The 15270-nt window shown below is 38.8% G+C and overlaps 1 protein-coding gene across 7 annotated transcripts in view; it reads left to right on the forward strand.

The window, feature by feature from the left end:
• The window catches only part of ASPH (aspartate beta-hydroxylase), a 91881-nt gene that overhangs the window by 25765 nt on the left and 50846 nt on the right, over positions 1-15270 (forward strand). For 5 of the 7 annotated variants that reach the window (XM_081917530.1, XM_081917527.1, XM_081917531.1 and 2 more), the window contains 3 exons: positions 10857-10946; positions 13479-13559; positions 14484-14630. In XM_081917530.1, the coding sequence (XP_081773656.1) occupies positions 10857-10946; positions 13479-13559; positions 14484-14630 (318 nt within the window). Of the gene's footprint in view, positions 1-1984; positions 2030-5219; positions 5884-10856; positions 10947-13478; positions 13560-14483; positions 14631-15270 lie in introns of those variants that run through there. The other 2 variants (XM_081917533.1, XM_081917534.1) reach the window with 1 other exon arrangement.

Raw genomic sequence — 15270 nt, forward strand, 5'->3', positions numbered from 1 at the left:
TGATATTCAAAAGAAACCAGTAACTTAATAGCATATCACTGGATCTTTTCAATTTAGATCTACAGTTTATATCTAGTACAGTATTTTGAAATCTTCTTTCAGTCACCATGCTTATTATTTAATTTATTTATCTTTATGCTCCACCTTCCTACCAAAGCACTCAAGATGGTTTTCAGTTTAAAATAATGTCTTCAGTCTCAGGTACATGTTTCAAAAAGGAAGGAAGAAGAAAACAGGCAAACTCAAGTATCAACACAGTCACACGGTTGCACAATAGTATTCAGATTATCAAGGAAAGACAGAGAAAGCCTTGCGGTATTAACTCACTACCCTCATTCTGGCAACATCATACGACCACCCTGCTATGGAAAGCAGCAGCTAAAGGAACTTGCACTCTGTAATTTGAGAACTGGTTGAATAATGAAGTTATGCAGTGACAAGGTAGAATGGTCATTGCAGTAAGCACTTCGGGGAAGGAAGGAGCCGAATGGTAGCTGTTCCAGTCAGCTGAGACAGGGAGCCAAGCTGCCTCACTTTGGCAACTAAGGCAGCCAGGTGGCATGTTTAGGATTAGAAGTTAGTATTCAGAAGTAACAGCTCTTGTTCGTATGGAAAACCAGTCCCAAATCTCCTTTTATATGCTCAGTACCTGCATTTGTTCATGGCCCACTTCACTATAGCATTTTGAACTTGGTCTACCTCAGCAGCAGTTACACATGGCTTTCTGTTGCATCTGAGTTTAGAAAGTTTTAACTAGCTTTAGTTTCCTACCAAGCCAGGATATAAATACATGTTTTAAAGTTTGCTCAATATGAGGTCTTCTTTTGGAGCCATTAACCATTGTTCCTTAGTTTGGATGTAATAGAATTCTTCCTAGCTAGCTTCCCCACTTGCACAAAGGAAAGAGGAAAGTGGCTCTGTGCAAGTGTGTGAAACTTGTTCAACTTTGGATTATTAAGCTGAGGTATGATATTCCAAATGCATCAATTGTGCAGCAGTCCCAAAGGCATAGCCTGAGAATGGTCGTATGTTGCTTGCTTTAGTCCAGTAATATATTTTTTAAACATCATGTTTCTTATTCTGCAAAGTGAAGTCATTTAAAAAGTTTTGTGACTCAAGTGTTCCTTAATTTAAGTCTTATAGCAACATGGCCACAAAATGTTCCACTGAACTAATGGACTCCATTCTTAGGTACTGAAGATTCTTTCACATGAATCCATATGTTTGGAAACAGATAAAATATTAAAGCATAAGATAGCATCCTTTTAGTTTATGCTTGCCCATACTTGGTGTTACATGATCCAAACAGCACTTTTTCATAATTGATAGTTTAGCTTATGAGCCAATTACCAATGAAAAAATCTTATTTGGAATTCTCTTTGTTTTTGCAATACATCTTTCACTTTCTCTTTGAGAACCATAAGTTAGAAAACCCATACAACAGTATTACTGATTTTTTTCCCATTAGAAACACACACACACACACGGAGAGAGAAAGAGAGAGAGAGAGGGGGAGGGACTGACTGTTCTCGGATCAACTGAGATAGTGATGACTAAAAGAGCTCCCCAAACTGGAAAGCTTTAAAAGCCAGAATAAAAGCAAATAAAATAAGACCATAGATAACAAGATTGCAATACACTAAAAGTCTAATGGAATAAAATGTATTTACCACCCTCTCATCAGAATGGAATTTCATTACTGGGGCACTGCTATAGGTTTCCTGTGACCTTACCAATTACAGCTTTCATATTTGATGAAATGAGAGAGACTGGGCCTACTATACCTGTGTATGGCTTATTTTGAAAGCTTTGTTTAATGGAACACTTCCAGAAAACAGAACAGTCAGGTATAAGGTTTTTTTAAGGTCTGATGTAATTTTGGTGCTATTTTATACTGGGTCATTTCTCTCCCCCCCCCCATGTGTATAGCATCTTAAAGACTTAAAATAATGTTTGTACCTTGTTTTCATCTTATGGTAATCAGGGGAGCCACCAGGAGGGGTTGCCAAGAGAAAGGCTAAAGTCAAAGGTACTTTGCTACTGGAGCATTAGTGACCTTTTGTGCACACTGATTATGAATGCCTGAAATGCATGTGTTTTAAATGTGTGTTAAATGTGTCTACTAATTCTGGATGCAGTTCATACCAGTGTGATTTTGCATTCAAAATGTACTGAACAAAAAATATCAAGCATTAGTTTTGGGTGCTCTTCAGCATCCTACATAATTAGATCTACAGTACTTTAAAAACTTAATTTCTAATCCAGCTACAGGCTATGTGTGTGTGGATCTGCATATTTCTCCTGCTGGATGAAGAATCCTGTGTGCAAATTGATGCAGTGCATGCAATTCTGTAGGATTTGGGACAGGGCATGTGTAACCTGGGGCAAATATAAAGATTGGATTCCTACTAGTCAACTGTCTGGGAAGGAAAAATGGGATGCTACATTCAGTCTTTCTTGTAAAATATCTAACTAGCAGAATTCTAGCTGAATTTTCCCAGTGATGCATGAGAATTTCTGATCACTGAGTGCACGCCTTTGGATCAAGGCCTTTGGGCAAAGAATTTAATCATTTGGATAGATAAGGCTTCTACAATGTGCATGGCATATGAAATACTATATGGTTTTCATATTGTTACCCCAAGCATTCTGCTCAAAATATGCTGGGCCTTTCTTAATTAGAGTTCATGTCTTCCTGTTGAAGGAGAAATGCTCCCTTTTTATGTTTCATTGTAATATCATAGTCTTTTTATTCTCAGGGCTTTATTTATTTATTTCTAAAATTTATACACTGTAAAATATCTTAAAGCAGTGTACAAAAAGAATAAAACAATAAAATTATTGGTTAAACCAGTTAATAACAACTATTAAGAAGAACTTTTTTTAAAAGCAAAATCAGCAATAAACTAAAAACATCCACCACAGTCCTCTCCATCACCTTCCTTCAAAAAGGAGGTATTTGCAACTGGTCTGTAGTTGTTCCAGTCTAAGGGGCCCAGAGCCAGTTTCTTTAGGAGCGGTTGTGTCACTGCCTCTTTCAAGGCAGGAGAAACCATTTCCTCATGCAATGAAGCATTAACCATGCTCTGAAACCAACATGTTAGTAATGCTAATCTTAAAAGATTTTTATTCCAAATGCATTGCTCCTATTTCCATTCATGGTAGAGGGATGGTAGATCACTCGATATTTTATTGTAATCATCCTTCGCAAATGTTTTTTAAAAAACAGGTGTAGAAGAAAAGGCCTTGTTGGGAAGAGTGGACTAAATAATGTTTAGCAAATGTTTGTTCTCAATCTCACAATTGCTGGAGAATGTGAGCTGGAGAACATATTGGAAGGAAAGGCCAGCTAGAAGGGTGCTTTTACCACACCTGAACCTCCTGAATCCTCCCTTTCCCCGAACTTACTTCTGACATTAGAGTTTGGCTGCAAGAGGAGAGGTAATTACCTAATGGGGAAATTTTTGGCAGGTTCTTAATTCTTGCCCCAGTCTGCAGATCCTCCCTCCCCCATGTTTCCTCATAATTTCCTGAATATTGTGTGCATGTGTGTTGGTGGTTTTCTTTTCCATATTAGCTAGTACTTGGTTGGATTTGAGTTTTACCTGAAGTGGCATTTTTGTCATGTAATTAAAACACTAATTATGTTATCAGCATATTTTTTAAATTAAAGGCAGCTACAATACTTCAGATCTATTTCAGTATTAATCTATTGAAATAATATTGTCAGTTTTAATTGCAAACTGAATGCAGATTTGTGTGCCTCAATCATTTTCATAAGTCTCTGCGTATATAACTTTCTAAACTATTTTAAAACCATTTTATAACGATATAGTATTAAGACCTCTAATAAAAAATTGTCTACATGATGGTCATCATTAAAAACAGGTGTTTTCAGTAGGATCTTATTTTTATCTTGTGTTTACAGCACAATGGAAATACTCCATGCAGTGTCTTCTTTACAAATCATGACCTCTAGAGTCAGTTTAACATTTCTAAAATTAGCCTATTTTGACCAAACTGCGGGAGGCAGTGGAGGACAGAGGTGCCTAGCGTTCTCTGGTCCATGGGGTCACGAAGAGTCGGACACGACTAAACGACTAAACACCAACAACAAAATTAGCCTATAAAATGGGTGGGGGGAGCTGTCACCCTATGAATGTTGATGGATTTTGGTTCCAATCAGCTCCAAGTAGCATGGCCCAAGGGTCGGAAATGATGGGAGTTGTGGGCATGCACAAATTCCTCATTCCTGTTTTATGGGGTCACAGCCATTTAAACTTCAAATGAGTTGTAGCTCTCGCCTAGGGGTGCCTAACTTTGTTTTTCACTTATCTTTTTCAAATATATGTAGCATCGTGCTTAGTTTTAGCCAGTGCTTTTTTTTCTGGGGGGACACAGGGGTATGCATACCCCTAAACATTTGTGAATCTAACTTTAGCCTCATTGAGCTGTAGTAATACAATATCAGTAGGAAGATGCGAGTACCCTTAAACATTTTTCTTAGAGAGAGAAAAGCACTGCTTTTAGCATTTGTGAATTGAGATAGTCGTGTTTTCTGTTAGTTCACTGACCCAGCCCCATGAGTACAGGATAGCAGATAGCACGGCCCTTTGCATAAGGGCAGAGGTCAAGGACATCTTAAGAGAAAAGACAAAACAGATATAAAAAGTACAGTAGCAGAATGATTGAAGTAGGGGTGAGGAATTTGTGGCCCTCCATAAACTGTTGAACTACAGCTTCCATCATTCCAGCCACAGCTTCCCCATCCCTGACTTTAAAGTATGCAAATTTAATTCAGCGTATGTTTGAACTGCGTCCTCTCTTTTACGATATCCCCAGCCCCTCAAAATCCATGGATTGTATTGTATTTACATCAGTTTGTCTAAGGCCACTTACAATACATAAAACCTTTAAAATGGGAGAACTAGTTTAAATACTGTTAAAAGTTTGGGGAAATAGAACAGTTTTCATCTGATGCTGAAGAATAAGTTTTGGGAAGCCCTATAAAATAGAAAGTTATTTCCCTTGGCACATTCCAAGTAGCGATTGCTACCTGCAATTCTTTTGACAGTACTAATACTGTGTGATCAAGTTCTTTTGAATTGCAACTACGAATTTGTGATGTGAAGTTGGAATGTGAGTTTGGTTTACTAATATCCAGTGTCTTAATGTGTGTTCTTTAATGAACATTTCCCCCTTTTTAAATGGGAAAATAGAAAAAGTAAAAGAGATCAAAGAACCAGCCAAGAAATTGAAAGAGAAGCAAGAAGGAAAGAAGGAAACCAAAGATGAAGAGAGGAAAAAAACCAAGAAGAAAGTTGATGACTTGGAGAGAAAGGATAAGAAAGTTGCTGATGATAAATCAAAAAAAGAATCTGAAAAGGTTAAGCGAGACAGGAGAGGTGAAAAGGAGAGATCAGGGTTAGACAAGAATCTTAAAAATAAAGAGATAAAAGAATCAGCTAGTGGCAAACAGAAAGAAATTAAAAAAACAGCTAAAGCCCTTTCTAAAGCATCCGATAGCTTAGCAAAGGATGAAGAGAAGAGGAAAAAAGTAAAATGATACTATTTTCATATCTGAATGTTGCTTCAGTTAGAACTGATAGCACGAGAATGTAATATAGCACCACTAAGGCAATTTGTCTTTAGCTTGTTAAAGTAAACAAGATGACAGAATCATTTGCACGAACAGCCTTAGAATATGTATGAAATTGTAAGCATGAAATAAGATAGACTGCTATGAAATTCCAATTTGTACATAGTATGTCTGATAATGTCTTGTACATTCTTATTGTACTGAGATCATTTATATAATGGAATGTTTTTGGTACTCAGTATGTCACACATAAGGCTAATACAAAAATAAAACACTGAAATATTTGTAAGTGTTGTTTTACACTGGGAAGTAGAAGTATTAGGGGAAAATAAGGTAGACTAGTTTTCAATTTTTATTTTTGTGTTCAATGAATATGATCCAATTTATACACTTGGGACGATGGAATATCTTATCAATATGCATATCACTCTAGAAAGTGCAACAAAACACATCTTTTTCAACTATTCAGAAAATAAATACATGGAAGAATGAAAGCTCAAATGGCTCAATGAAAAAAAGTGAAGAACAGAAATAAATAAGAACATTTACTTCAAATTATACCTTCACTGCAACCCCCTCTGCTTGTATTTTACAGATTGCACTGGTTTTGTTTCCTGTTGGGTAGAAAATAGGACATACTATTATATATGTTTTTAAATAAACATTGAATATAATCTTTTCCAAAATGATATTTGGACTAAGTCCATTTGCTGTTTTTATCTTGACATGGAGAATACTGTGTCAAAAAAGTATTTGGGGCGAGGGGGAAATCTAGGAAATCTAGTGCTGAACAGACATTGGGATATGTGTTATGATCAGTGCAAGGTTTGAAAATATATAGTTGTGTAGCTCTTTGTGTCTCTGGTCTTACCACAAGAAGTACTCATATATGGGTGGCAAAGTACAATTTTGACACGAAAATAAAAGCAACATATTTCACCCTTGTTTTGCAGTAATACAACCCATTTAGAATTCTCATGAGATATAATGCTTTTCTTGATCATGTGAAAAAACCTATGCAATTTAAATTTTAGACATCAATGTGGGTTTTTCTGAGACCATCTCTTCCATGTTTTCTGAAATGTATCCTTTCATTGTGAGCCAAGCCAGCCCTATTCTGTCGCTTCTCATGCCTTAGCTTACAATGCTCTGCATGAGTAATCAAATTTAGGTAGAGCCCTTGGGTTTTGCAAATTTCAGGTGCTGCTGTTTTCCCTTCCACCCCCAGCTTACATTTTGGGAAAGCTTTTAGGAAAGAGAAGAGACTGGCAAATGAGCTGGTGATTGGGGAGCTTCTAGATGTTTCCAAGCTTTGAATGATGTTTATGACAAGCCTGACTTTTCAGTGGCATAGCGTGGGGGTGCATGGGGGGCTGGCCGCACCGGGCGCAACATCTGGGGGCGTGCACTCGCACTCGCAGTTCTCTGCCCCTACTAAAATCCACGGGTTAGGGGGCGCAAATTACTTGCCCCGGGTGCTGACAACCCATGCTACGCCACTGTGACTTTTAAAAAAAGAAAATCCAGAAAAGTGTAGGTGGACTCAGTCCATTCACAAGCAAGGCAAGTTTCTTTCCCAACTGATTCGAGTGGGTCTAACCATTTCTCATTCAGCTGAGATTGATATTCCATCAGCAAAGGTCAGACTGTCACTTTTCCGTATAGCAAAGGGGATTTGTGTCTATAGCACACATAAAAGGTAAAGGTACCCCTGCCCATATGGGCCAGTCTTGCCAGACTCTAGGGTTGTGCGCTCATCTCACTCTATAGGCCGGGAGCCAGCACTGTCCGCAGACACTTCCGGGTCACGTGGCCAGCGTGACACGCTGCATCTGACGAGCCAGCGCAGCACACGGAACACCGTTTACCCTTCCACCGTTTACCTTCCCTATTTATCTACTTGCACCCGGAGGTGCTTTCGAACTGCTAGGTTGGCAGGCGCTGGGACCGAACGACGGGAACGTACCCTGCCGCGGGGATTCGAACCTGCGTACCCTGCCGCGGGGAATCGGCAAATCCTAGGCGCTGAGGTTTTACCCACAGCGCCACCCGCATCCCTATAGCACACATAGGTAGTACATAAACACATTGATTAGTGTTACAAACAATTGTCCACAAAGACAGGTTCCTGCAAAGCAGTATTATAGGGCCTGAGGACCAGGGTGGACATGGAACTTCTGGCCTATTTATATGTTTCTGAGAACGAACATGTGACGTGAGACCTTCCTGCTTACCTCAACATCTGTACATTTGGTACTGCATCTGAATGGTGTGGATGTACAGAATTTATGGTTACAGACATTAAGGGCTGCCTCTCCCCCATATGAACTGACCCGGACCCTGTGATAATCATCTAAGGCCATTCTTCATGTGCCTTCTCCACAAAAGGTCAGGAGAGTGACAAAATGAGAACTTGCAGTCTTCCTGTTTGTGGAATGCTCTTCAAGGAAGGCTTATCTGGCGCCTTCATTACATATCTTTAGGTGCCAAGTGAAAACATTTCTCTACAACCAGGCCTCTGGCTGATCAGCATTCCATGACCTTTTAAATGTGTTTGTGGGAGGGGTTCTGTTTTGTTATTTGGTTTTTGTTTTGTTTTACTTTGTGCGTGTTGTGAACTACCCTGTGATCTTTGGATGAAAGGTATACCAATTTAATAAATAAGAATAATAATAATTTGATCTTTACCTCTAACCAATGAAGATTCAGCAACATGAAGACTGAGTGTGTACCATTTAGATGTTACATCTAATTCATTGTAACTTTTAGGGTAGTTCATATTTTACTTTGGATTGAAACGTATAGGTTGAATATTTTGAGGAACTATTTTGCAATTCTGCATACAGAAAATAATCAAAACCATGCACATTCTTGTATGAAATGTGTTTACAGTAATATTCCATTTCCAATAAAGTTTAATGCCACCAGTTTGTTCTGAAAGATGAATGAAGAAACTGACAGTGCAATTCTATATACATTTACTCAGAAGTAAAGCTTTCTATGTTCAATGGGAATTCCTCTAACATGGGTGTAAGTAGGATTGCAGCCTTAGTGTCCATTTAGTAAAATCACAGAGTGCCCTGTTCTCTATGACACAATCCACCAAAAAATTATGGATGTTCTTTTATGCCACTTCTGTTTACAGCAGTAAGGGTTGCACCAAAGGTTTGGTGGACTATACTATACTGGATAAAAATGAGTCCAACAAATTCCATTTTCTTGAAGAGGACAATGATCACTGTAGATGTGCAGGCCTTTCTTACTGAGCCCACTCATGATTTTCTGTGCTTTGTTCTGCAATATTGATGGAATATTGCCAATGTGGTCAAGTTCATGTCGAATCTGAATTTTGGGGAATTGTCTTGATCAAAGATGCTAAATGATAATATTATGGCATGGTATTTGGAGTTGACAGATCAAGTGGCTGGATCTGTAACCTGTCTCCCATTTGAAAAATGTTTACATCCATTATTTAGATCAGGGAAAGGAGACTGTGGTTCCCCCACAATTATTAGCCATATTGATTAGAATTTGTAGGAACTGAAATGCAACATTTGGAGAGCCACAGGTTCTCTATCCCTGGTTTGGTCACTTGATGGAAATGTCACTCATTTATACTACTACTAGCTAGAAAAACATGTTTGTTTTTAGTGGTGCAAAATCTATTACAGTGGTGCCCCACAAGACGAATGCCTCGCAAGACGGAAAACTTGCTAGACGAAAGAGTTTTCCGTTTTGGAGGTGCTTCGCGAAACGAATTTCCTATGGGCTTGCTTCGCAAGACGAAAATGTCTTGCGAGTTCCTGCAGTTTTTCCCCCTTCCCCCCTTTTTCTAAGCCGCTAAGCCGCTTATCCGCTAAGCTGATAAGCCGCTAAAAGCTGCTAATAGCGCTAATCCACTAAGCCGTCAATGGGCTTGCTTCGCAAGACGAAAAAACCGCTAGACAAAGAGACTCGCAGAACGGATTCTTTTCGTCTTGCGAGGCACCACTGTAATTGTATGTCAGGAGCATTTTACATGTGGAAGCATTCAAAATATATTCTCTCCTTTTTTTCTGCTTGTAATCTGAAGTAGTACAATCCAGAATTCTATTCATATGCTGCCTTATTCTGTATAATGTATAGATTAGCTCTTCCTATCTTTCACTCTCAAAGTGTGCCACAGAGAAGGTCCTCAGAAACAGTTTAGGGGAAAGAGAGGTTGAGACATTGTTTTCACTTTTCCCCCTGCACCCCTCAGTCTAGAATCTTAACCTTGGAAAAATACCTTCCTCCTTCTCTACCCATGAGCTGGCTTTGAGTGGGAGGCAGTATTTTCATTAGACATACATTGCTTCACTTCATTCACCCCAAGCCAGTTATTCTTGTTTCATCAATGGTAATGATCTCTATATTGGATAGGGGAGGTGTTGGTGCGTGGGGGTGAGAGGTTAAATAAGGAATTAAGCAAGGGTGACGGGTTAGGAAAGGAGCTTCAACCTTCATTTGGAAACAGCTATCCCAAATCCACCTTTGGCTTGTGCTTAACAACTAAATATATATTTTAGAAGAAGTGGCCCTAATATTTGTAATAGCATCTTTTGATGCTCTAAGTAATTAAAATTTAAGAGTGCCATCCAGAGACACATATAAGTTCACAGCAGCATTGGGAGAGATTTCCTTGAAGCAGCCCATAACCCCATATTTACAGAGCAACTTTGGGTTTTGGCAAAAGGAAACTGATTTAAAGGCAGCTGGAAATGAAACCAGTTCATACAGAGAGAAGTTTTCCTTTAAGAAGATGCTGCAACAGGCTCCAAAAACTTGTTTTTTTTAAATGAAAAAAATGTTGGACTTTGAAATACAATGTGGTACTTCGGTAGCTTGTGTGTAGTGTGTACTCTCATTTTTGGTAGTCTTTAGATTTGTGGGCTTGGATCCAGACTTTGCTCCCCGTGGTGGGAGACTCCTTCGAGCAGAGTTCTGATCAGGGGACTCCTTCACAGGCAGAAGGGGGAAGGTGGCAATTCCTCCTTCCTTCCCTTAAAGCCCTCTGAAAAATATTAATGTGTGGGGTTGCAGGGAAAGCAGGGATGAGTGGACGTTGCCTCTTCCCTTTTCCCTCAGCATGTTCCCTCCACTGGATCAAAAGCCTTAATGGCTTTCTAAGTCTTTCTAAGTTTGGATTCAACCCCTTGTCATTATCTCAGTGATACCTAAGAAAGCCAAAATGTTGAATCAGAAAGGCTAAAGTTAACTTTATAACTAAACAATGCAGGACTTAAAGAAAGATCTGTTCCAGAACAGCAAAAGCCAAGAGATGCTGAAGAGGTTATCCAACCTACAGAGGAGCCACATGGGAGAGCAGGTAGGTTCTCGTGCAAACTAAATCATAGAAAAATAAACTCCAATCTTGCCTATCTTTTTGTATGGTAAAAGCTTTACAGCATCTGCTCTACAGCAACCTGTCCTCAATGAGAGGTTTGCAAATCTTGTATTGCAAACCCTCTTCCATACTGTTAATACTATGGGAGTGCTTTCAGAATGGTTCCATTGAGGTAGCAATATGCATAATGTTACATTGAATTTCTTTCTATTTAGATCTTTCATGAAAGATTAGTCAGCAGGACAAGCCTAGTTTCTGGTTCATGAATTGTTGTGTTTACTTCACCAGCACATTTACACAAAATCATTCTGAACTCATTTCTCAAGGAAGTAAACATTATATGAAAATATGCCCCAAATCAGAAAAGATAAAAACAGAGGGTGGCATCCAATGTCATGTGAATGGACTTCTCCTTCCATGCTTCTTCCTGAAGCACCATGCCCACACCCCAACTTCTCTGCAGCCCTCCAGAACAGATTTGGGGAGTATAGGAGGAAGGATGAATCTGTTCCACCAGCAGTTTAGGTTCCCCCTGGCAGATGAACACTGTTGGACTGCACCCCAAAATGAAATAGCTATTGAAATCATCTTTGGATGTATATTCATTTAATAGACTAGATTCTCCATATAACCTTTAAAACTTTTCAAATAAAATATTAATTAGCTTAAATAATAAAAGTAGTTTCTTTACTAGAGTTCTTTAAATCAGGGATTGAACTGTAGAAAAACCCTAAACAGCTATCTGTTACACTGTATACCTATGCCAGTGCATTCATTTATTTTGTTTTTGTTTTTTGCCACTCTTAGCATGACAAATATTTTTCTTTGTTTCAGGCACTGAGTATTGTAAAAGAAATGAGTATTTTCTATAATGGAGGGGGTCCAGATTAAATATTTTAAAGACACTTAAAACAACATACAACTTTCCTAATACTTGGAAGTCTTCGTGCAATATGTACATGCCACTGATTAGTGCTACATTCATTATGTGCAATGTAAAATTTCATCATTACATTGACTATTTTCCGCACAGATGTATGCCAATCACTTTACATGGTTAACTTTACAAATGTTCAGGACTTGTAATTAGCTACTTATTTTCACTTGGTCACTATTCAAAATCACATTATATGAATCTGTGTTCCTTTTCTTAGAATTATGGAAACTCTTAACATTTTATTTATTTATATATTTGAGAGATTTCTATACTGCCCAGTACCAAAAATGGCCACAGACAGGGCAATGTGCAACAAAACAATACAATGCAGTACATAATAAGTAACATAAATGTCAAAAAAATCTCAGATCCATATTAACTTGGCTGTAGATTTGTATTTCCCTGTGTAGGTTTTACCAATATATTGTTCTTGTGGTACAGTAAGTAATTGGTTTTGCTTCATAAGCTCCCATTGTTGCTCTAATTCCAGGTTGTGGACCTTGGGGTTCTAGTAAAAAACAATGTAGATTCTACAAGCCTAAAGTCTGCCTTTGTATGTATGATAAAACCTTGCAGGCTGTGCTTGCTCATATTCAAACATTTTCAGTCATGAGGGCTGCAAAAGTGCTTTATGTAAAAAGGAAATCTAAGATCCTCAGGAGTCTAGATAGTTCAGCATAGCAGATTTTACCCCATACTCCAAGCTCATGGAAGATGCACTGTTAATCATGATGGATAGTTTCAAATTATTTAAACTTAGAGGTGACTAACCTGTGGCCTTCAGATGTTGGATTCCAACCCCCATTCACTCATGGACAGTGATGTGATGTGGAATGCTTCGTCCATCCCTACTAGATTTATTTTATTTTACAAAATGTATATACTATTTGATTGTAAAGTAGCAACACCCACCCTCAAAGTGCTGTACTATAGCCTTGTGCTTAACTATAGTTTCAAACTGTTAATTTATGAAATCACAGAATCATAGATAGCCAATGGTTATCTAGTCCAATTCTCTGCAATGCAGGAATCACAGCTCAAAAAATCCCTGACAGATAGGCATCCAATCTCTGTTTAAAAACCTTCAATGTAGGAGAGTCCACCAGCTTCTGTGGGTACATGTTTGTGACATGTACAGGCACCACCCCACTTATGCATGCTCATGTCATGTGTGACTGCGCATATGCATTGTATCAGGAACCCAGAAGTAGGGGAAGAGACCTGAAGGGCCTCAACAAAGCCCTGCTGTGCCTCCAGCTTGCAGGGAGACCTTCCCCGGCCCAAAAAGGATGTCCTCTTTGAGCTCTGGGAGGGTCTCCTGGTGAGTCAGAGGTGCAGTGGGGTGCTTCCCACTTAAGGGCATTTCATTTATGTGTGCAGAGGGCCAGCACAGGCTCCCCTGTGTAAGTGGGGAGTCACCTGTATATGAAAAAAGCCTGAATAAAAATGCCATATATCGCGTTTACCCAAGTCCATAGGTAAACATGTTCACTTTCCCTAAAAGTATTTGTTTTCTGGTTTTTGAGTTCAGTCTCTTCTTTCTGCTGACCTTTGATATATTCTCTAAAATAATGTAGAACACAAGAGTGCTGAAGCAGAACCAGAAGAGGAAGATGAAATGGACACTTTGCTACGTCAAGTTCTTGAATCAGAGTTTGGTATGAATGAATATTTTCCCATGAACTTCTAAAAAGAAATTTTAGAACTAACCAATTATTTTGATCAGTTAAAAATTATATGTAGGTAGTTACCGATCTTTCAAAACATTCTCGCTGCTGGTTGGAAATAACTGTTTGCTTTCCAAAATGGAACAATGACTGTAGTGTTCCTGACCTGCCCCTCACATGTTTGTCCAATGATACCAGTTTATAGAATTATCCCATAATAACAGTAAATGCTTGAGGCGCAATATCAAAGCTAAGCACTCTTAAGATCCACTGATTTCTGTGAAAGGAGTAATTTTAAACTAGTGGGTTGGATGTGGACATTTCCCTCCACAAGCAGAAGGGCTCCTTCATTTGCAGATGCGACTCCAGTCCAGTAGAGGCTTTCATTCCACTTTACTGGATGCTCCTGCTGACAAAAGGGGAAGAAGACGATTTTTGGCAGGACCTAGAAGACCAGGGTTCAAATCCCCACTATGCTATGAAGCTCACTGGAGGACCTTGGACCAGTCACTGTCTCTCAACCTAGCCTACTACACAGGGTTATTGTGAGGATAGCATGAAGATGGGGAGAACTGCGTAGCTTTCTTGAGTTCCTTGAAGGAAATAAATGTAATAATAATAATAAATGAGTAGTCCCCTGTGCAGCTTCCCATACTGGTCTTCAGGGTCTCCTAATACTCTGGAACAGATTTTCAAGGTGCACAAAGAGCTGTCTGAGGAAAGGGGGGGGTCTCAAAAAATGGTGTCCTTCCCCTTCCTCCAGTGGGAGCATCCAGTTAGCAAAATTCCATCTGGATCCAACCCAGTGGGCCTTAAATGTGTTTGGATTGTACCAATGATCTGTTTAGAAGGGCGGTGATTACAGAATGCAATTGAGACTGTTCTGTTGATATGCTGTTTTTCTAACATTTTAAGAAAAAATAAATGAAGCGGATGAAGAAACAGATTTTCAGGAGGAGAATAGTGAAACACCTGAAGTTCCCACAGAACAGGATGTCTATGATGGAGATCTTGAAGATAAAGGGCCAGAAGTATTAGAAACACCAGAATCTGACTATGAAGGTACCTGAAATATTAAGAGTATTCAGCATGTTCTTTTCTTTTTCTTTTTCTTTTTTTGAAAGAGATTAAGAAGGTGGTGAGATATTTTACTTAGACTTTTATGGAATAAATATATGTCTTTGAGTTCATTTAGTTCAGTCGAACATAGTATATCATCAAGTCTGTTTTAAATGACTTGTATACTATTGTGACCCAGTTTGGACATCATTGGAAGGAAAGTTTAGTGAATGGAAGAAGACTGCAACATCATGTGTGCCCTTCCTTCTGCTTTCCCCTCTCATGTATGAATTCCTCCCATGTTCTTGTATTTAGGCATACATCTAACCTGAAGCCTAAGATCCTGAAAATTGTGGTTTTATCAGGATGTTCAAAATATTTAGAAGTATGCCTGGATTCATTTTAACCTGAATTGATGATGCTCAAACCAAGATGCAGGGAGGCATGAGGAAATTCACTTGCAATAAAAGAAGTATTGAAGGACAGCACAAATGGTTCTGTGGTCTACTCCAGTCCTTACATTCTAGTTCCAGAATTATGTCTACTCCAAGTATATGTGTCTAAAAACTGTTAGATTAATTGGGCACTTTTCTGAAAATTGACAGTATTTTAACTTAGCTGTAGGTGGTATTCAACAAAGTAT

Source organism: Podarcis melisellensis (assembly GCF_964234715.1).
Source record: "Podarcis melisellensis genome assembly, chromosome: 7".
NCBI classification, from domain to species: Eukaryota; Metazoa; Chordata; class Lepidosauria; order Squamata; family Lacertidae; genus Podarcis; species Podarcis melisellensis.